Genomic DNA, 24,569 nt, shown 5'->3' with positions numbered 1-24,569 from the left:
TTACATCCTAGGGCATTGTTAGCTTTAGATTTCCTAGGACCCTACCCCACAGGAAAAGGTGGCGCTCGTTTTGCATTGGTTACAGTAGACGTATTCACTAAATACTGTACAGCTTACCCTTTGAAATCTGCCACAGCTACTGCAGTTCTTAAATGCTTATTTGATATCTATATGCATCACTTAGGTCTAGTGGAAGCTGTCCTCACTGACAACGCTCCAGTATTTCACAGTAAGAAATTTTTATCGAAGATGCAGGAATATAATATCAAAGTACATCACACCACACCTTATCACGCCCAAGCTAATATTACAGAACGGTCTAATAAAGAAATTCTTTGTACTCTTAGGTTGTTGTGCAGTCAGTCACATCAGCAATGGGCTGAGAACTTAACCCAGGCAGTTTTGTTACATAATTACTCTATTACAGAGAGCCTCGGAGTTTCTCCTGCGAGCATACACCTTAATATTCATTTTTCGCGTCCTATTTTCAAACATTTCGGCCTACAGATTTCTGAAGATTTTGATGAAGAAGATGGCATTGATTGGTCAAACAAACTCCTCATGGCAGACCACCGCAGAAAATCGACTATCGAGAAGAGAAACAAGCGATGGAATCAAACCCAACAACGACGTCGCCTAGTGGTACAAGGTGACTTAGTCTTTTTAAGACAACGAAACATTAGTAATCTACTAAAAAGAGGAATCTCCAAGTTTTTCGACATTTACAGGGGACCCTTTCTTTGTGTAAAAGCCCTTGATAATCGTGTTGTCGAACTTATCGATCCCACGACAGGTGAATATATAGGTTTGCACTCAATGGACAGGACAAAACTTTGGAATCCGACGCCTGAAACCCGAAAAATTTGGTTAACTTTGGCACAAAGGCAACTCCCAGAACACATTTTACAAGATTTAAATTTAGTAACACCTGACACTTCCAATAATCTTACTTCGCTTACTCCTAGTGGGAAATTTCATTTATCTAAACTCAATGAGGAAACAGAAGAGGAAAATGTGAATGGTAATCCGAAAGATGATTCCCAAGTAAAGCAAGTTCATACCAATAATTTAACATCTACCCGTTTGTTATCTTTATATTTAGGAGATCCTTTGTTGAAATATTATTTCAACACTTCTTACTGGCAACCTTCATTTGTCAAACTGATCGTTCCGAACTTGACTGGAGGACTTCTATTGAGAAGAGGGCTATTTTGAAAAAAAAAAAAAAAAAAGCCAGATTCAGCAGACTTTTATTAAAGTTTTTGACTTTTAATATGATTAAGCGTGTTTGCGGAATATGGTACAAATGTGTCTAATATGGTACGTTGATATTTTATATCGAGATATGTCAAACAATGTAGACTGTTTAGTTATAAGATGTTTTACATTAAGATTTTACGTAGCTTTTTCCTTGTCATAGGAAACACAAGAAGATATGTATTCAAGACGTGTGGTCGTATCCTTCGGTTGCGGTATTCACCGTAACTAAACATTTCTTTTGGAATCTAACCAATCTATTTGGGTTTCTTATTAACATTTCTTTTTGCTTCTTTAGCATCTTGATACGACCGATTCTTCGGGAAGGAATTTTAGGGTACATTAATAAGGGATGATTAAATTTATTTTCCAAGCTACATTCTAGGTAGACATGGCGTGGTGAACCATGAAATACTTGGACACCCCAGTAATTAACCCATCATTCGGTAATTATTGGAAATTTTCTTCTTCCTTGATGCACACATTGAGATTTCGTTGTAACCTGTGTATTCGTATCCTGTATTTTAGACATATGTTTCTGTGTATATTGAATATTAAAATTTAGTGATGTTTCATTGTATTATTATTATAATGTATTTTATGCTTGATGAATATTTCAATATTTGTGAATTTACCATACGTATTGATGTTATTTTCATATTTCAACAGATTTCCGCGAAGAATCTGAAGTATTTCTGTGTAACTGATATTTTGATTTTGTGAAATATTCGTGTATGATATTTTGTCTCATGTATTTTAAGACTATGTTAGCATGTATTGTGATATATTTCAAATATTTCTTTTATTGCATTTCAGTAATCGTAACTTCTGTCTATTTAGTGGAACAAGAACGCATACAATTTGAAGAACTAATCACTCATACCATGCCAACTAGTTTCCATTAATTTTGTCGGTGCCAAAATTTAAAATCTATCTAGGTGAAATAATATTCACGTTAATATTCTTGTTGTTAACCATTTATTTGGATTTACCGCTGAAAAGTTGAAAAATTTATTCGAGAAACATTATTAAAGTCTTTATCTTATTTCAATATTTCGACTTACAGCGTCCTATTTTCATCGATAATGAATATTTCAGGAACGTTTACATCTTGTGTCTTTATCTTGGTATCCTAAGGAATTACTTGTTATTGTACTTCTATACAATGAATTGCTAATAGGATTTTGTTTTAGGCATACGTTAGTTAAATCACAATTCGAGATGGCGAATGTGAATGTTACGATAAATATACATGTGTCATTGATGAACATGTTGAAGTATACTATTGCAGACTTTGTGGACATTATGGAAGTGCCGATGAGCATCCATTACGCCCAGGCTAGGCGTTTGTTTACGATGGAATTTTGCATCATGAGAGATGATTGCATTTATAACATGCCTATATATTGTTGTCATGCATTGTTGATTTTGTGTTAACAAAATTTCATTATCCTATTATAAGCATTAGGGGTTGGACTTCAAGAATTTCCTTGGAAGTATTCAAGATCACTATTCCTTTACACTCTTATATTTTGTTTTGAACATGATTATGTTCTACTGACGTCTTGTGTAGCATCTCACTACCACATAAAGACTAATGAATATTCTTTTATATGTATTTTTCGATAATGGTTAACTAGTTTACTCTACTAAGACTAACGAACTGTTTAGATGGAACCTGGCATCTTCATCAGTTAATGGATGAGATTAGTTAAAACGGTTCAACGAGATATATATGTACTGGCATGCAAACTCGTAGAGTGTTTTGGATACACTTGGATGAAGAAATAACTCGTAAATGTTTTTTAAAAGAATTCTTCTTTGTTGAAGGTATATATATGTGTGTCTTACCCATATTTTGGGAATTTAAATTTTTTGTTTATTAGTATGCAAGATTTTGTGTTCTCAGTTCACACAAAATTATCTCACGAATGTTTATTCGTCTAAACCTTCATTCAGGATTGTTAAGACTTAACATCCGTGTACAGGTGAATTAACCTATATTTTCACGATTATTCACAATCAGATTAATAAATCGATTTTTTTATTCTCTTTGAAGTTAACATATTCACTCGATATATTCCAGTATTTTGAAAATATTTAGCGTTTTCTATTATTACATTTTATCTATACTTGTCAATTTTTATTTAAATATTTTAACTATTCAAGCATGAATACTTTTGAGAAAAAAAACTGAAGAACTAAATATATATATAAAAATAAATAAATAGAAACAAAACTATATAGCCCTATAAACATTTTCACACATACAGGTGAAACCACGTGTTCGTTTTCACGTAATCAGTTTAGCCCAAAGTGTTATACGCATCACAAACAAATAGTGAATATACCAAAGCATATTTTAAAGCAAATGTTCACCGTGAAGCGAGAATATTTATTCTCAGTGTTGAAAAAAAAAAAAAAAAAAAAAAAAAAGGTTTTCACTTATGTGCTATAATTGTCTTCGCACCCCATAATCCCAATTGTCAAGAAGACTGGATTTCACCGATTGGAACTCCCCTCGCAGAAGAAAGAAGAAAGAAGAAAGAAGACATCTGGATATGGAATTTTCAGGAACATCTCATGGAATCTGGAATCAACTGATAGTCATGCATCTGGATCAACAGTGTTCTAAACGAAATAAATAGCCCTAGTGATTCATAGTGAGAAATCAATATTATTTTCGTTATTCACTGCGAATAGTATTCATCGAAAACAGTGTTACCAGTGTTTTCCCCCATAACCCTCCATACCAAGTGAACCAAGAACAGTGTTGCCAACTCCGTATTTTGGAAAAGAAGCCACAACCTCCAAACTTGTTTTGCCATGTGTGTTTACCCAGGATTCTCAACGCATTACTTCGCTAACTCGTAATGTGTTGTTCCCTTGCGGATCGCCAAGTTGTGACCGTCTGCCCGGCCACAAAACTATGTTTTTGGACGACCAGTGTATTTCTTTTTAACTTTTATTCATGCAACGAAATTATTATTTTACTCAACTAAAAGCTATTTCTCTTTTGGTGAGAATTTCAACTCGTTCTGTGTATGCAGGTGTTCTTCAGTCGTTCTTATCGCTTCTCACGATAGAACAAAGAAGTTGTTGTTTTCCAATACAACGCTCATCGTCTCAACGGAGTATTTCGTCGTAGCAAACTTATTTTTTTCTTTCTGTAAAATAGTTTCCAACTTATAGTCTTCGTCACCATGACTGTTTTGCATATACGTTTTTCTTAATTACATTTATTAACATTGGGAATATTTTTGGATACGAAGTTGATATTGTGTGTGAATGATATTGTGTTTATCGTGTTCTCATGCTTTCGCATTACGTCATCCGTCCTGCCGTGAGAACAAACGTTCCTATCTTGCAGGAGTCGTAGGTGGGATGACTCATACACACCGTTACCATTGTTCGCTTCTTTCCACTGAACAATTTTACCTATAACAGCAGTGCATAAAGATCTATAACCATGGGAAGAATTTATTAGTTAAGACTGCTACACTTTTTCAACTATTATTTCAAAGCTTCTTTCCCACGGGATCAAATCAAATGTTGCCAGTATTCTTTATTATAAATTGACACATTGGCAATGTCTATGAATGCGGCAAACATTAGCATTCCCTTTATTATTTTACATAGTGCATTGTCAACCCTGATTTATCGAAACGGGTTATTCCCAAGTGTGTGAGCAGAAGAGAGAAGTTAGCAAGGAGAATCCGTTGTAGCAAGAGTGTGGAAAAGTTTGCTGGAGAAAAGGGCAGTGCAAGACATCATATAGAAGGATAGTATAAAGAATTTTCAGTGCTACATTAATATACATATAGGATGTGAAACAAGATAAATACCTTCTGGAGATGTAACGTCTTTTAGGAATCAAGATACCTCAATCAGCAGTATTCCCCCCTTTTTCCCTCGTCATTATCACATAGTGAAAATCTTAGCATAATACGAAGAGTGAATATATAGTGCTAGTGATATTCAAACAAGGGCTATGTTTCTAGTGTTCATATAGAGTGTGTGCATATTTACATTTACCATGCAGTGTTAAAAGTTTATTCTTCATTTTGCTTATTTGATTGCCGTAGAGCAATTTCTTCTGTTCGAGCATATAGCTCTGCCAAGTGAGAATTTTGTGTGTTGTCAATATATATATATTTTTTGTTCCGTACCCACATATATCTATACTCAATAAATAGGAATTTACCTAAGTAAATATCACCGTCTTCATTCATGTGTGTGTGAATTCCTGCGAACAGACGGCTTGCCATTTACGTGTATGTATGCGTGTGCATACGCAAAAGTAAGTATAACACAACCTGAGTCTCAAAAGCATCAACGTGGCTCATGTCAAATCACTGTTCACATTTCAACATTATCAATCTGCGCCCAACAGAATATGAGCCTGGACCAGGATTGTTATCAGCTGTTTTCTTAGGGAGTTCTTCGTGAGCCAGCACCCAAGGGAAACGGTAGGTAGCAAATTTGTCAAAATATTGTATTGGAATGCATTACCAAAGAGGGTTTTTTTTTTTTTTTTTTGTGCGTGTGTGTGTGTGTGTGTGTGTAACTGGCTAACTAACTGATTCTATGGCCTATGGAACCCGGAGGTTCAATGTCGCGTTCACGAAAGCTCTCCATTGACTTCTATCCTTAGCTAACTGGATCCAGTTTCTACTTTGTATTCCTATTTCTGCGAGATTCATCTTAATATTGTATTTCCATCTGCGCCTAGGTCTTCCTAATGGTCGTTTTTCGATCGGTCTTCCAGTTAAGAATTAGAAAGCGTTCCTACTTTCTTCCATTCTGGCTGCATGATATACCTACCTGAGCCTCCTAGACTTGATTCTAACAATGTTTGGTGAGCGGTATAAACTGTGCAGTTCATAGTTATGAAGTTTCCATCATTCCTCATTCCCGTCCCTTTTGGCTTTGAATATCCGTCACAGGATTTTATTCTCAAATACTTTCAGTCTGTATTCTTCCCTCAATGTAAGCGACCACGTTTCACAACCATACAGGACAACAGGCATGATTATCGTTTTATGCATTTTAAGCTTCAGTTTTCTCGTCACAATTCGCGACGACAAGGTTTTGTACTGAATAATAACCCGAATTTCCTGCTTTCAGTCGAATTATATTAATTTCTTCGTGAATAAGATTTTGGTCTGTTAATACTGATCCTAAATATTTGAAAGTATCCACTTTATCAAAAGTATTATTTGATATTTTAATGCATCCATCATTATAAGTATTATTTGATTTTTGTATGGAAGGTTTCACTAAATTTTGCGTAAATAGATTCGGATCAGGGACGGCTTGCCTATAAGTGCTGCAGAGCTGCAGAACTACCAGCTATTTTAGTGGCATAAGTGTATTTTCAATTGAGTTGAATTGTGTTTAATTTAATCAGTGTAATAACATGTAATGATGATATTTGGTCTAACGGTGTCCTGAAATTGTACTGCTGGATATGCTACATATCGTAGTGTTACTCGAAACACATTCTGAAGCTTAATAATATTGCAAGAGCTGTGCACGGATTGCCCTATGCTTTAGCATTGAAACCAAAATCTTCACCAGCCGCACTGTATCACGTTTTCCTTGTCTCTTACATAGGATTTACTAGAGCTGCACTCCCAGCAGCTCAGAACTCACGAATACTTCCGAAGAAGCCGAAGACACACGACGTGATGTGCAGTACACATAGGCGCCGTTCTCTTGTGTTTGATAAAGGTCTTCAGTGTAATTGTTGTGCGCTAGTATTCCATGTTCGAATATGTGCAAATTTTCTGAACAAACACAATTTGTGTGACAATTTTAAGGAAACCATAAAACTTTTGGAAATTCTTCTAATTATCCCAACGACAATAGCTGAAGCAGAACGCTACTTCTTTAATTTTAAAGTAGTTAAAACATTTTCGGGAAGCACAATATGTCAGGAAAGAATCAATGCTTTGGCTGCCTTATCAATCGTGCGTGATTTCATATCCATCATGCCGAACTTGAATGATAGAGTAATAGGACATTTTGTACAGCAGAAGACACGTCGGATAGACTATTTACAAACGATAAAATATTTATAATTCAGCAGTATTAATCAAATTTCTACCTGTAGACATTACATGAATCCGAAATTCTTATAGTATCTGAAAAGTGTTTCTTACGATATGGATATGGTATTTTTAATGTTTGTTACATGCAACAGTGGCGTATTTAGGAAGGAGCTATCAAGATCCCCCAAAATTCATTTAAACTTGTAGGCATCCCAAAGGAAAAATTAAGTGCATATTCATATGCTGTGTATAGCTTCTCCCGAAACAAAATCCTTAATACGCCACTGACACCCAATAAGCAAAACAATAGTGTTTTGGTTGCGATACAGCAAAGTTGTATATATATTTGTTAATTTCGATTATAATTATCATTTATGTATAACGATTAGAGTGCTAAAAGATATGCGGTTCGTGTACATTTTATAATTAATTACTGCAAACGGGAAATTTAATATACAAAAACACACTGTGCAGAACTACCTCAGATTATGGTATCGAGCCGCTACTGATTCGGATTATTATTAGTTTCTTTTTTAAAATTTCAATACCTAAAATAAAATAAAGTAAAATAGATATATTTAATATTTGCACATCTTTTTATTACTGATTCTTCTATTATGTATCAAAATAAATTCAAATCTTACTTATTTCCTTATTGGACTAAACTAGGTGTAAAGAAATGGAAATGTAAAGGAATCTCTTTTTAAAACAAATTTTTAAAAAATGCACACTATATCTTTGCAGCTGTATGCAATCCATCTTGCCAAAATGGAGGAAAATGTATGTCTCATAACATCTGTGCATGTCCTGTGGATTACCGAGGGCCACAATGCCAATATTGTAAGTTTAATTTTTGTGAATTTTTATCTTTAGTTATAATATAAAGTGAAAAAAATTATAATTGAGTTGTACAATTTAAGTGTGTGCCCACTCGGAACAAAGATTAAGAGTCCTTGATTTATTATCTTTGTCTATATAATTTTAATGAGTTCAACGAGTAGGAGATGAAATAGATTGTGGTTGAAAATGCTTGCATAGAATAACTAGGTAGATAAAAAGAACAAATAAATATTTTGCATTGTTAACTACAAATAGTCATAAACTTAATATGCGAGGGCTATTTTTAACCTCTGCTAAGCTACCAGAGGGAACCACATGAGATGACGAAACAGGGATAAGACAAAGCTATTTATTGGACGGTCGCCTACCTCCCATACCGATATACAAACGCTGCTGTTCATTCGTTGTTGATCATCATCATCATCATAGATATCACTCGGTCAAAAGCCTTTTCTAGGTCAATAAATACCACATACATCTCTTTCTCTTTTCACCGATCATCCTTAGTAATTGCATCCCTTGTGCCCTTACCTCTCCTAAACCTGAACTTTTGTGAAGTAGCGAGCTTTAAAACATATTGAGTGCAATCTAAACATTTCTCCAAGCGCTAATCTTCAAATTTCAATGCCTTTCACGAACCACATTCAAATTCACGCGTTCAGCAAGATCATCTGCTGTCATAGGTTTCAATCCCTAACCACTTTGGTCGTGTACGTCTGTAAGTCCTTCTTGAAACACACAACAATCCCGTATAAAGCTCCCGCAGTAATCTTTACTCATTTGAGAATGAATTGCGGCTGTATTATGCCCTTTCACACGGAACAATCGAAGTACATCATGTAGTTCACACTTGGTGAGCTCTTCGATTGTATTCGATACGTTTTCAAATTTGTTACTACATAATGATTGAACGGAAGAATCCGTCTATTGGATGAGGAGGAGCTGTTTTATCATTTTACATAGTTCTATTCTGGTGGCTTAAAGAAAGTAAAAAAAAAAAAAAAAAAAAAAAAAAAAAAAAAAAAAAAAAACTTGTGTGCTAGGTATACAATAATTGCAAATTTGGAACAGAGTGATCGACTTTTATTGATTATTTCCCCCTTTCGGTGATTATTCCTCAATAATTGTATTCCCAACCGGGACATAGACCCCTAACGACACTCAGCGCGCGCTCTCAAATCACCATGTCAATTTTGGTAAAGAACGGGTTAGGCATCTCAGAGAGAAAGTTTTTCGGTGATTATTCCTCAATGATATGTCCGATCTGCACGTGCGACCCTTTACAACACTTAGCTCGTGCTTTTGAATCAATGTGCCAAATTTGGTGAATAACGATTCACGCATCTCGGAGAAGTATCCGGACAACCGAACGCTTAAGTCGAGTAAAAAAGGAGCACATATTTGAAATATAATTAGGATTAGAAGCATATTTAATCTTTCTAAAGAAGAAAGAAAATAGAGTATAGAGATATGAGATTAAGCAGATTACATATTTCTTTCTGTATTACCTTAAAAATACGAACTTTTATTCAGCTATATCTCTCTGCTCTCTTACCTCAACCATAGGTTGGTGGGCAACATGGAAATTTTAAAACTTTTCTCTCTCTTGGGAGAGCTGTTTTATACCTTGATAAGGTCTCTTCTTCGTAACTGCATGTAGATATTCTATCCTTGGTGTTCCTCTTCCTGGGTTTCCTTCTGCCGTTTCCTCTATCAACATGGTGATCCAATCGGAGTGCCGAATAAGATGGCTAAGCATACTGTTTCTTCTTTTTCCTATTATCTTCGTGATTTGTCGTTCTTCATTAGCTTCCCTTAGTACGTCTTCATTCCTTTTTCTTTCGGTCCATGATATGCGCAGCATTCTGCGCCCATACCACATTTCAAATGCTTCCAATTTGGATATTTCAGCTTTTCTCAATGTCCACGTCTCTGATCCATAAAGCGCCACGCACCATACCAGAGTTTTGATAAATCATTTTTGAACGTCCAACAACACACTTCTTGATGTTAGCAGTCCTTTTTTTCTATTGAATGCCTGTTTAGCCTGCACTATTCTGGAACTGACGTCTTTTTCACTTCTTCCGTCCGAGGATATTATACTTTCTAAATAGGTGAACGTCTTAACGTCTTCGATTTTCTCTCCCTGTAGCCATACGTTTACCCCTTCCTGTCCTGCTCTTGTGCACTTTATCACTTTGGTTTTCTTCTTATTTATATTCATTTTGCTTGTTTTTTCCAGTGGGTCGTTCAAGTTTGAAAGTTCTTCCTGTAAGTCCTTTTCGTTCTCCGCTATCAGTGTTATGTCATCAACAAACCTTATTGTGCTGAAAACCTGACCATTTACTTTTACACCTTTCTCGTTTTTATCCAAGAATTCTTTCATTGCTTCTTCTATATAGACGTTAAACAGGAGAGGTGAAAGTCTACATCCTTGCCTTACTCCTTTACTTATTCTTGCTTCCTTCTGATCTCTTCCTATAACAGCTGTTTGGTTCGTGTAAAGTTGGTATATTATTCTTCTGCCTCTGTAATCCACTTTCAGATTCTTCAACGCTTTCAAACATGATCCAATAATTAATGATTAGCTATATAATGGAACATATATATATATATATATATATATATATATATATATATATATATATATATATATATATATTACTACTTGACGACAGATGCAACATTAATTTCTTCATTCTTTTTATTTATTTTTTTGTGTAAACCTTCCCAGCCTTGAACTACTATAACTTGAATTATTTAAATTTTAGAAGATATTTGGAGGGGACGTGTTCCTTGTTCCTTTGCCAGAAATGCCCATGAGTAGTGCAACACTGTATTAATGCGATATTGCTAACATATAACTCTTATTTTTACAGCTATAGAAAATTGCAGACCTGAATCCATGAAATTTAACGGAAATTACAATTGCTCAGGACATGGTGATTTGTTTGGTTGTACCCTTACATGTCCTCATGGAAGTGAGTTTGACTTTCCTCCAGCGTCCATTTACAACTGTGATTACGCTACTGGACTATTTACACCTACTCCAATCCCTAAATGTTCTATCCAAGGTGAGAATTATTATTTATTTATTTATTTAACTGAAAGAAATCTTTTAACTTTAGGTTCACAAGTAATAATTAAGTAATTAGTTTTAGGATATGTTACAAGATCAAAATATGAGTTTCAAGCCAAAAATTGAAAAATTTTACCATTTGCAGTAGAGAGTCTTTTGGTCTCCGTATATGTACCACACATTGTTGCGGTAGTATAAAAGTCAATGGCCAAAACGTTCTCTGATGCCATCTAATGTTTGACAGTAATCTCGTATTTACAATTATGTCAACAATGTATTTTAGCAGTAAGTGAGTAATACAACTATATGGAAAAGCTGGTACCGCCGAATGATAAGTACTTGAATTTACTTGTGGCAAAAGAGGTTAAAGTTAGCAATTACATAACTAACTAATCTCTCATTTTGTCACTTGTTTTAGGTGTTTTATGCTAAAACTTCCATCACTTTTTGAACTATGGTTATATAAAACTTTTTCCATACTAATGATATTCTACAAAGCTATATATATATATATATATATATATATATATATATATATATATATATATAGATATAGATATAGATAGATAGATACAGATAGATAGATACAGATAGATACATACATACATACATACATACATACATAGGGTGTTTCAAAAAGAATGGCCTGATTTTAAAAGCCCATATGCATTGATAAAAACATAGTACAAAAATGGAAAAAAATTGCAAAATACTCACAAAATATTCAAGTTTTAGTTATGCTGTTACAAATGCTCTATATGTCCACCAGCAACAACACGAACAATATGTAGACGATAGCTAATCTAGACGGAAGTGCGAGGCCGACCTGGACTCCTACCTTTGCACAAGCATCCTGTCTCTTCAAATTCACCATACCAATGAAGAATGTTTTTGGGTAAAGGCGGATCAATGCCAAAACAACGACGAAAAGAACGCTGGACTGAAATTACTGACTTAGTCTTTGCAAACTTCAGCACACAAAACACCTTCTGTTGAGCGGACGCCATCTTCTGACTGACTACAAACCGAGAAGATGCATTGACTGACATCTAACGACAATTTTCTGAAACTCTAGGCCATGCCCATTCAAACAACACTCTTTCCTTGCCCGCACGTCCCATGTTCCGTAATTATTACAGTCCAAAATCAGTTTATTCTTTTTGAAACACGGTGTATATCATTACAGATTTATGTTCAATCATCATCATTTAGAACTCTACCATTGACAAACTATTTGAAAATTGAGAAATTTCCATGCACAAAATATGGCGTTTGTTGGCAATAATAGTTGCTAGTGTGACGTCTTTGCTACTACCTGTAATTAAGTATCCTTGACAGTGGCGTATTTAAGGTTTTGTTTCGGAGGGCGTGTGGCTTGGCTAATTTTGTTCCTGGAAATGTAAAAATTCTTAAAGAAATTTCATTTACTTTAATATAGTAAATACAATTTTGGGGGGCTTAAGCCCGATAGACCCCCTTAAATACGCCACTGATCTTTCATAATGAAAACTGCGAATTTGATATTTTTCTTTCATTCTACTACACTGATAGACATAGTTGCTTCCAACTACATAATTACATACATTTTTTATAAACTTCTTTGCAGTTTCATCATCTGCTTTGCTTGTTGGTAAACAAAGAGGAGACATCGGCTTCGGCACGAAATCCAGCGACAGACATGACGAGGTTGTAGAAGGAGTAATACCTGATCATTTCGAAGAAGCATTTGGAGAAGAAGCTCATATTGTTAGAAATCCAGAGCCTGGAACGTGCTTCACTTGGGCTGGTTCTCATTATAAAACTTTTGATGGAAAAGTATACAGGTAAATATATATCTAGATAAATAGATACATACATACATACATACATACATATATACATACATACATACATACATGCATAGATATAGATAGATCTTAATAGATAAAATGTTTATTTTTTGAATATCAGCCTGCTCAAAGGGAAGGTTAAAACCCTGACCTCTTTTTGTGTACGCCACTGATTGCGCGGCACCATAAAAGTTGTAAATCTACATATTTTAATTAGTTGATGTATTTTGTTTCAAAAAATGTGTACATGAATTTAAGACAGTCTGTAGAACAGACTTTTGTTATTTTGTTTTTAAAATATAATTAATTACAAAACTTAATTATTACTTTTTGTCCCAGTTTTCAGAGTCAATGTTCTTACACATTACTTAGAGATGCCAAATTTGACACTTTCGCAGTGGATATAGACAACAATGAAGATTGTAAAAACGGTAATTGCCACCGAGCATTAAGAATATTTCTTGAAGATGAGGAATATCGATTATCAGTAACAGGTAGGTTTATATTTTCAGAGAAGTGTTGTATGAAATATGTCACATCTTGATATTGATTATTTTTATTTATACAGTTTATATTACTTACCTGGATTTGAGTTTAGCCTATCTTTTAGCACGGTGGCTAAATAAGACGTGGATCTACATTTTAATCTGAGATTCGAATCACATGAGCTTTTATCAAGAATGTGAATGATGTGTTTGATATGTTTGAAGGACAGGTTCTTCGAGATGCTTTAATTCTTATGAGAATCCACTTCCGCGGTGTCCTTTCTACGTAATCAAGTATGAGTTTCTTTGAAATTTTCTACACTGCTATCTCTAAAATTCTCTAATATATGCTCTGAAAACTTATTTTTCCCACATTTTCGATTTTTCTTCACTAACCTTTTTCGTTTATTTTCTTGAGTAGACAAGTTCCTCAACGTTATAATACAAATTTCGAAATATCCTGTATAATCAAAACAAATCTATTAAATACCGGTAGTATTTTGGCTGGTAAGTGAACGCCTCGAGGAAGATTTCACATTTTCTGTGAATTTCGTGTGGTTATCCCTGGTTTATCATTTCTGATAAAACTCTTTCTGACAAGTATATTATAGATACTTATCCTTACTTCTTGACTTAACTTAAACAGGCTAGATTTCTACTCCGCGTAGTTAGGGATAATTTTGAGAATGATTACATGTATCATCAATACTAAGGGATAATTTTATGGAGCGTATCATCAATACTAAGGGATAATTTTATGGAGCGTATCATCAATACTAAGGGATAATTTTATGCAGCGTATCAGTAATAAGTGATAATTTTATGGAGCGTATCAATATAAAGAGATAATTTTATGGAGCATATCATAAACACTAACAGATAATTTTATAAAGCGTATCATCAATACTAAGCGATAATTTTATGGAGCGTATCATTAATATTAAGGGATAATTTTATGGAGAGTATCATCAATATTAAGAGATAATTTTATAAAGCGTATCATCGGTAATAATGGATAATTTTGTGGAGCGTATCATCAATATTAAGAGATAATTTTATAAAGCGTATCATAAATAATAAGGGATAATTTTATGAAGCGTATCATCAATAATAAGGGATAATTTTATGGAGCATTACATGTGTCATCAATACTACTGTTCATTCTATCCTTAGAACGATACATAACTTATAAAAATAAAATTTTAGCAAAGCAAACTCTTATTATTATAATCTGTATTTTATTTTCGTCAACATATCATTGCCTTCATCAGGCTCATTATCTGACGACGCAATGGTATAGAGTCATTTGAAGTAGAGTGATTTCATTATTTACACCAAATTATAGTTTCAGGCATAATGACACCAGATTTTGGGCGACAAAACCACTGGTCATCGTGTACATAATGAGTGATCTAGTATTATTTCTTTCTTCTAGTATTTTTGTCTAGTATTGTAGTTATTTGTGTGTTTCTTCTAGTATTACTTGTTTCATTTACACGTAGTTTTGGTATTTTTGTTGCATGCATCTGAAAGAACAACCAAAAGTAATTACCCTAATAGTGAACATTGTCTTACAGAGGAAGGAAACCCTAGACTGCAAGTGCAAAATAATGATGTTCCTATTCCAATAATTATCAATGGTCTTGTCGTTCAGAAAGTTGGAACTTACGTACTGGTCAAGCTGGGAACATGTGGTCTTACTCTTAAGTGGAATACAAAGGTAATTTCTTTCTGTTTGATGTTTGAACTTGATTTAGTTATTGAGCTAAGAAATTCATGGATTGTCGTCAACCATCTAAAAGAGTGTTTTGACCTTTAATCTTTGAGAACTATATAAAAACTTCCATTTCATTTTATTAGTTTGGTTGAAATCTACTGTAAATTTTACATCACATTCTCTCCTGACAGAGGTTAAGCGTTCAAGGGAAAATATTATAAAGGTAACCAAGAAAGTTCTGTCGCTTTTTCACCCACCACCTTCGAACATTGATATGTCACCTAAGACGTACCTGGAAGATCAAAAATAGTACCCATCAGCATTCACGACCTTCTGCCAACGTTCTGAAAGGCCATGGATTCCATCGCGGTAGAATTTGGTGGGCCGTGAAGCGAAGAAGGTATCAAATGCGTTTTATACCTCTACTAGGGATTTGAACTGGCGTCCTCTAAGGTGATTGTCCAATGATTGGAACAGGTGATAATCGGACGGTTCAATGTCCGGGGAGTATGATGGATGCAACAGTGTTTTCCATCCAAGGCGTAAAATGATGTCCCGGGTCATCCTAGCCACGTGAAGCTTAGGCTTGTCTTGTAACAGAAGAATCCCTTTGCATTCAAAAGTGCTGACTCCAGAGTTTTGAGTTTTTCTTGAACACGGCTCAACTGCTGACAGTATAAAGTTGCATTGATGCTCTGACCAGCTGGTATCAGTTTTCGATGCACGATGCCGCGAGCAGTTCACCAAACACACAGGATGACCTTCTGGTGCAGTGCTTTTTTCGGCTGTTTTCGAAGCGGTTCATGGAATGCTTAAACAATGATGACGGCGCCTTGGAGCTTTGAACAGAGCACAATTCTCATCACATGTCAACATCTTGTCCAAAATGGTTCCTTCCTCAGACGAGATAAAGAAACACAGGTGTCTGCTCGCATTGTCTTCTGGCCCGGAGTCAAATCATGTGGGACCCATCGACCTAACTTGTAATGTTTCCCAAGTTGATGGAGGTGCTGCCGAATGTTTTCTCCACTCACACTGAATTGTAGTCCCAGTTTCTCAAATGTCTGGTCACTATTCGCCTCAATTGCTGCCTGAAGATCTTCATTTTGTACATTTGTTGGTCTTCCGGCACGTGGTGCGTCTTCGATGTTTCGTCACCGTCCTTAAACCTGTTAAACCACCGCTACACTGTCCGCGTAGTCACGGTACCCTCACCAAAGGCCTGGCATATCTTCCGCCCCGCTGCAACGACGTTTGACCCCAATTTGAAGTCGTACATCATACACGCCCTTATGACGCTCTGTGGAGGTCCAATATTTACTCTGTCCTTACGCGAGTTCACGGTGTAACTGAACTGCCACAACCAGGTAGTATGTCGGATATACCCACACCAACAACTGATCTTCGCCTTATCTCCATTCGCATTCAACTCACGGTTTGAGGGCCAATTGGACACAGACTTCCAAAAAAAGCGACAGAACTTTCTTGGTTACCTTTCTATGTAGTTGACAATACAATGTAAAAATATTTGATTATAGAGTAGTGAAAATTCGAAGTTTTGAAATTTTGGTGTATATTTAAAGCATATAAAATTTGCATTGCCAGCCTTAATACGCGTATTAGTATATATAGTAATATACAATCGTATATTTGTTTATTTTATTTTATTTTTTTTTTTTTTAAATAGGACTTCATATCTGTTGATGTATCTACCGAAATGTGGAACCGTACAGTTGGACTTTGTGGTCGTATTGATGGGATATCCTCCAACGATTTTGAGACAAAAGAGGGCTCTGTGTCAAGGAATCTACTGACGTTTGTCAATGATTGGGAAGTCAATCCGTTAGGAGGTAACTATATGTAAATTTTTACACATACGGAAGAATGGAATCTCTTAAATTTGTATTTGCTTTACCATTTTTTTTTATCTGTTTATATACTCGTTTAGTAATGTAACTATTTTTTGCACTACCTTTAGTATGATTATTGCTGCAATAGAATTCCGGCTTTGCTGTTTTCATCCAAGTATGTTTGAATTTACGAGTAATAACATTGTTCGCTTTTATTAAATTCCAACTCTGCATTATACCTAGTCTTATCATAATTAATGTCCCAAAGTTTTAAGTAAATTGACACAAAATGGTTAGATATATTTTAATATCCTAATAACATGATTTACATGGATGCATTATGAATCAAAATCACAAATAATTATCCAATTCCTGCCACCATACCCCCTAGCACATCCCTCATGATACAGTTTCTTCTCAGCCAATATCTTAACCAGTTTCTCTTCCTCTTGTTAGTAATATATAAAATTGTTCTTTTCTTCCCTATCATTTCTAACACCCTCACATTCCTTTTCCGCTCGACCCAGTTAATTTCTCTCCTCTTCTCTATACCCACATTTCGAAAGCTTCCATTCGTTTTTCATCATTTTTGTGTAATACGTGTAATGTTCATGTTTATGATCTATACAGTATAATACTTCACACGAAGCGCTTTGTGAATCTTTTTCTTGACTTTGCATTCAAGATCCCACTAAAGGTGATAAAAGCTTTATTTTTATGTTATTGAAGTTTTATTTAATACGGAAATTTTGACAAGATTACCTCTCCTGTAGCCTACTTAATTTGTATTGGATAGTAAAGTAAACAGATTGACGTAGTTTATTTTCCTTTTTCCTTTAATCGCTCTTCTGCAATTTTTCTACTTTCTAACTACTTTAAAATTTCAATGTAGGGCACTGTGAAGACGAACCTTCAGAAGCTTCAACTTGCGATCAGGAATCAGCTAAAACCATTTTAGAACCTCACGCTAAGACATTCTGTAACAAACTTCTTGATGAACCACGATTTGCTGAATGCAGATTGGTAAGTTTTTATTTTATTCTTAAAGAAGACTTTCTACTTTCATGCGCTATTCTCACTTACTTATAAATTTAGTCCAAAATTGATTAGCCTACATATATCTTTTACAGCAGAATCACACACACAGTGGTGCTATTCTAATTTTTAAAAACCGGTTATCTCTCTCTCTCTCTCTCTCTCGCTATATATATATCTGAGAGAAATAATAGATGGATAGATAATCTCCTTAGGAAACTAACCATACAAGGTAGACGAAAGAACTTATTTTGATACCACAAATGACTAGTAGCAACCTACACAGTATCCTAATACAAGGTGACGTGACGAAATTATGTAGCACTGCGAATATCTTGGAACTGTGTTATCCAAGATAGATTGTTGTCAAAAAATATTGGAGAGACCTTCATCCAGCAATGGATCAACGATTGTTGATGTTTCAAATTAAAGAATGGTGTTTCAAATATAAATAATGGTGTATCAGATGTAAATAATGGTGTTTCAAATGTAAATAATGGTGTTTCAAATATAAATACTCTCACTATTTCACTCATATAGCCACAGTTCTATTCTTGATATCTCATGCGTGCGTGCGCGTGTGCGTGTGTGTGTATTTGTCTGGGTATAACAAACGGTTCTGCGAACACAAAATATTTTAACAACCGGTTCTAGCGAACCGGTACGAACCGGCTGAATAGCACCACTGTACACATACACACAGAAAGAACACTATTCTACAAGTCAAAATAAACAACAACAACAACAAAAAAAATGTATATATTTGTATACTTTCGGATCCTCGTCTGGAGACACGAATTGCACTATGTGCACTAGCGTGCGCAGGACATTGGGAATGTGGGTGCCAGATCTAAAGTACCAGCATATGGAATGTCGTCCTCCCCCCCCCCCTTAATCCCCTAAGAAAAGATAGCGTCATTGCGCCCGACGCTGCGTCGGCGACGCACGGCACACATGCAGACGGGAAATAATTTACACGTAATCTCTTCTCAGTTTGTAATAATTCTACATAAAAAAAGTTTGTCTAATGGGGGTGCCAAGGCACCCACGTTGCTCACGCCTATGACTATGTGGCAACGTCGCAGATAAAGAACCATAGATTAGATCTACTAATTCATCATATAATTACATATTCTTGCCAGATGACAGTTAAAAGTCAATAGACGTTCATACTAGCACCACTTATTACCTTAACAATCGCTATAACTGTTTGATGATTTGTAGAGCAATGCTAATTATTCCAAGTTAATTTGCGATGTTGCCACATAGTAAAATTTTGATTCCCCATAGCGGCTGAAGGGCATTCCATTATATGACTGGTTCCAGTGAACAACCGGCTAAGTCGACTCTTTTTGAAAATTGAGATTGTACAAGTATAAGCTTCTTTTCGTGAGTTCTACATTGTGTAGAAGCGGCTAAGACGAATTCATAAAATTGAGGAAGTTACAGTGTATGGTTATGTCAAAATTAGGCAGGAAATTGCTGTAAAATTTATCTGCTCTCCTGTAACATTTACTTTTCACGACTTAGCCGGTTATTCACTGGAACCAGCCATATAACATTTGAGCTTTATTTTGAGCTGTAGAATAGTGCTCTGTGATCTGTGGGCGCCATATTTAGAACACCCGATATATATTCCTTAATGAAGGACCTGAAAGTGAGAAGTACCTTTACATCAGAAGAATATTAATTGATCTGTAAAAGTAAATATTTGAGTATTGAACCTATACATATTCAGTTCTTGCACAGATATTCTATTTTAATTCTCCATCAAATGATTTTAATTTTAAAAAAAATATAATTTCTAGAATTAACTTATGCCATTACTCTTATTGTATTTATTAATTTTCTATATAGAATGTCGATGTTAACCCTTACTACGAAGCTTGCAAATGGGATTTTTGCGGTTGTGCATCGCCAAATCCGGAGGACTGTGCTTGGAGTTCCATCCAAATGTTTGTCCGCGAATGTAGAAAAAATCATGTGATTGTAGAAGATGGATGGGTTTCCGAGTCTCGTACATGTGAGTATGCAGTATATGCTTTTTTATTCTTTATAACACTTGATTTCATCGATTCGTTCACTTATTTTACAATTGTATTATCGTATCTAACTGGCAGAAAAGAAAAAGTACTGTTTTTCTTCTTAATAGGGAGTTCCCGAAATTGATATCCGCGACAAGTCATTCAATATGTAAGAATAGTTGACTGATAGTTATGGTTGAACTATTTGATAATATTGAGTATTGACGTCATTACATTTTAAGACTATCCTAGAGATGGGCTTTAAGATTTTTGCATTCCATTCTTTCAATAAATGTATTCACAAACAGGTGTTCTCGGGTTAGAAATCAGGTAAATACTGTTGTATCTTGCAACATTTCGAGGGCTAACATTGTCCTCATCTTCAGGCTGATATGATGGGGCAATAGAGTGCGTGGAATATATACTTCATATGCGTGTGTGAGATTGGACTCTTCTGATTGATCGTTGAAGTGGCGGGATATGATTGATGTCCATGTTTGACTTAGTTGGAATCCTGTGTCTGTATTAAGGTTCGTTTGTTCTTCTTGCGTGATTGCAACAGCTTCTTTTATCCTCCTATCCCAAAGTCTTGAGCGTTTTGTTATTATTTTAGTACCTGTGAATACAATCTTATACAGAAGATCGGATGGCAGTCTAGGCCATAGTGTATATAGGAAACCAACACATACAGATTTATATCTGAACGCCAACAGTTTCTATGAAAACTCAACGGCTTGAAGTTCTCAACACCTTAGAACAGAGCATTATCCATTTCCAACAATGAGTGTTAAACAGGGGAACTTGATCACCTTTGCATCACCATGCACCACAATGCATACTCAATGAGATATAAATATGGTCCTGAAAAGAGCCAGAACAAAATAAATTAACAAGGTAAAAAAGTACAAAAGACTCTACGAATGGAAAACGGAAGAATACAATCTGTCTTCCTTACACCGGCAACACTTCTAAAAAGTTTAGCAGACTATTCACTAGTACATACTAGAACAATACATAAATCTCCAGCAAAAATAAAAATAAATAAATAAATAAATAAATAAAACTTACTGCGACCAGCCGAAGACGGTCTGGGCCTTCGAACACTTGGGGTTTACAGGATTTCATGTGAATGTGACAAGGCATACGTTGGACAAACAGGACGGACCATTGAAGCCAAATACAAAGAACACAAAAGTTACATTGAATTAAACCAACCAGAAAAATCCGGGCTGGCCGTACATAGCATCAGTCAGAAACATAAGATTTTATTCACAGATACTAAAATAATAGCAAAATGCTCAAGAGTTTTTAATAGAAGGATTAAATAAGCTATTGCAATCACGCAAGAAAAACATACGAACCTTAACAGGGACACAGAATTCCAACTAAGTCAAACATGGACATCAATCATATCCCGCCACTTCAACGATCAATCAGAAGGGTCCAATCACACACACACACACCACATGAAATATATATTCCACGCACTCTATTGTCCCATCACATTTACCTGAAGATGAGGACAATGTCAACCCTCGAGACGTTGCAAGATACAACAGTATTTACCTGGCTGCTAATCCGAGAAAATCTGTTTGCAATACGACGCCAGGAAAGCTTCAATGGATATTTTATATGTATTCACATTTTATAAAATTAAAAGTTAAATATTCTCCAGCCCGTAAAAAATCACGAGCGTTAAAATGTACCGTACAATTATATGAAGCGGGCTCAAGAGAACATTAAAAAAAAAAAAAAAAAAAAAATATATCAGTCTGGGAGTTATAGTACCTGAATCCATGGTCGCCAACAAGCAAGAATCATGATGTGATTTGCGTGCTTGAAATTTTCTGTGTATTGAGATTAAGTTAAATAAAAGAGTCATAAACTAAAGAAATTGCATAAAAATGATGTAACAGGACAAAAACTATGCGCTTAATCAAGGGAGGTCAGATCCATATTACCAGTGGCGGATCTAACCCGGGGCCAAGGAGACTTAGGTCCCGCGGTTTTTAGTGTCAAAAATAATTTAAGCTATTACTTATATATTTTTAAAAAGTTTATAGTAATCTCATGATATATCTACCATAGTCTGAATTCTGCCTGCCCCCTTACCCCCAGTTTTCACCTTCTAGATCCGCCCCTACATATTATAAGTTCAAAAGAAAGTGTTGAGAGAAGGAAAGAGTTTGTATTGGGGTTAGAGAATAATCGGACATAGTGTTGTATATAAAAGATAATATGTCACGGGGATGAAAGTGTTTTGTACGAAAAAAACATACCATTTGAGAAAGTGTTGTTTTGCATTGATGATGTGAGTTGTTGGTAAATGATAGTAGCTTTATGTAATAATGGTTTACCTGAGTGAATAAGTGTTGGGTTGGGACGGACAGACTGCCAGGGTGACTAGGGTGTAATATCCCTCAGGAAAGCATAGTCTGAGGGTCTTCGCCCGGAATATTAAAAAAAAAAGTCTTCGTACATTGCATTTTAGAGCATTTTTGCCCTAAAAGCAAACAAAACTTAAAAACTTTGTGTTTTACTTTTACCTTTGATAGTCTATTTGTTTTTGAAAATGTGATACAAAAAAAAAAAAAAAAAAAAAAAACTTTCCAGTTTGTTTGTTTATTCAAACAATAAAATTCAATCTAACTTTTACAATTTCAGTTAAACTTAAAAGACACCAAGTGTAGTCAAAAACAAAATAACGATAGAAGGTTAGTGTGAAATAAATATTCAGAAACCAAAAGGTTTTAAAAACAGGTTTTAGGCCTACAAGCCTACAACTAATGTCAAGGAGCCTTAATAATGTGTAGGTAAAAAAAAGATGATTTTTTAAAGCTAAACTAAACTAGCTTTGCTGCTCGCTATCTAAACAAAAACAGTTTGTTATTTTACAGTTTATTCCACCTTTACCTTCTTAGGGTCAGAAACTGACTGCCTCTTTGCACAATTGGAAACAAACTTTTGTTCTACTTTTTTCATATCTACTTTATCTAACATTGTTTTGTGAACGTAGCAAACCGCTATATAGTTGAGCCTTTTTGGATCATAGTTGACCTAAGGTACTCGAAATATTGGGGGAAAAGAAAACCATTTTACAAATATTGGGGGAACACGTTCCTGGTGGGATTGATGTCCGTGATTCAGGTACTAATTCGGTTATATTCAGTGGCCGTTATGTATTGAGGAGGCCCTGAAAAAGACAGAGTGTTTACCGTAGATTGGTAGTACTAAATTAAGAAGAGATTGCTGAGAACAATTGTTTGATTTATGGATCATGCAGTACGACATTACCTTGTCCTATTAGTGTGAAACTGACACGTCATTGGAACAGCCATAGCTTAAGAAAAGAGTAGTCTTTGAGTAATAAATCCTAACGATTACTAACCGCAAAAAATAGCAGAGTTTTCTTTTTACATTAAGAAGCGCTTTCGGAAGAACCTACTTCCATCATCACCTTACTTAAAATTTATAAAGGATTTTAAAATATGAAGAATGTGAAAAAAAAGTTAAAAGAATTAAGAAATGTAAACCACAAATCTTCTTTCTAGTTCTCCTAGTTCCTCCTAAATCCATAGACAAATACATAACAAATTTTAAGGAAATTTTACTGATACTCTACAAAGCACTCTATCGGGTTAAATGTCAGTGTGATAAAGTAAATTGTAATGTCCCACATGGTGCTGTGTACAAACAATTCTACACGCCAATGTTTACAAACACCACCACGTGGTTTAGCAAGAAGATTCCACATAACAGATGGATCTGCTATCACCTGCAGACGATGGGCTTCTCTCCCCTCCCATGGAGCAGACGATAACAAAGGAGCAGCAGCGCCACCGCCACCCAAGGACCTCTATAAATTGGCTGGACGACGGCAATTCTGTACCAGTTCACTGGTGCCCCTCCTATTGTTTGCTTCGGAACATTAGGAGTAACCTAACCCCAGGTCTCTAGTCTGCTTCGTTGACATCGTCTACTCCATGGGAGGGGCCAGAAGCCCGTCGTCTGCAGGTGATAGTAGATCTATTTGGTGTGTGGAATCCTCTTGCTAAACCACGTGATGGTGTTTGTAAACACTGGCGTGTAGAATTGTTTGTACACAGCACCATGCGGGACATTACAATATATAGGTCAAACAAAAAGAATTATTTGCACTAGAATAGCTGAACACATTCGTATATCAAAATCTCGGAGCCTGTAACAGCTGTCTGGTCCGGGAACGCATCTTAGAGATTATAACCATAACATTGAGAATCATGTTTAACCCGCCGTAGCACAGGCCGCGGAGTCAGACTCCGCGGATTGAGAAATTTTAGTTTTCTTAGAACTGTTAAAGGAGTTTGTGCTGTAAAATATACGTGGGCAATTGTCAAAAACGTTGCAGAGAAAGTATTAAA

At 35.4% G+C, this 24,569-nt stretch overlaps 1 protein-coding gene across 1 annotated transcript in view; it reads left to right on the top strand.

The window, feature by feature from the left end:
• The first annotated feature begins 1,308 nt into the window (after positions 1-1,308).
• Hml (hemolectin) overlaps positions 1,309-24,569 on the top strand; it is a 403,631-nt gene continuing 380,370 nt past the window's right edge. The window contains exons 1-9 of the mRNA XM_081740590.1: positions 1,309-5,726; positions 8,055-8,150; positions 11,030-11,224; positions 12,836-13,052; positions 13,398-13,552; positions 15,121-15,263; positions 16,948-17,110; positions 18,003-18,133; positions 20,003-20,168. Of these exons, the coding sequence (XP_081596716.1) occupies positions 8,093-8,150; positions 11,030-11,224; positions 12,836-13,052; positions 13,398-13,552; positions 15,121-15,263; positions 16,948-17,110; positions 18,003-18,133; positions 20,003-20,168 (1,228 nt within the window). The 5' untranslated portion in view covers positions 1,309-5,726; positions 8,055-8,092. The remainder of the gene's footprint in view (positions 5,727-8,054; positions 8,151-11,029; positions 11,225-12,835; positions 13,053-13,397; positions 13,553-15,120; positions 15,264-16,947; positions 17,111-18,002; positions 18,134-20,002; positions 20,169-24,569) is intronic.

The sequence above is a fragment of the Thermobia domestica genome, chromosome 15 (genome assembly GCF_964235325.1).
Source record: "Thermobia domestica chromosome 15, izTheDome1.hap1.1, whole genome shotgun sequence".
NCBI lineage: Eukaryota > Metazoa > Arthropoda > Insecta > Zygentoma > Lepismatidae > Thermobia > Thermobia domestica.
Note: the sequence above shows the minus strand (reverse complement) of the source record. Positions and strands in the feature narration are given on the sequence as shown.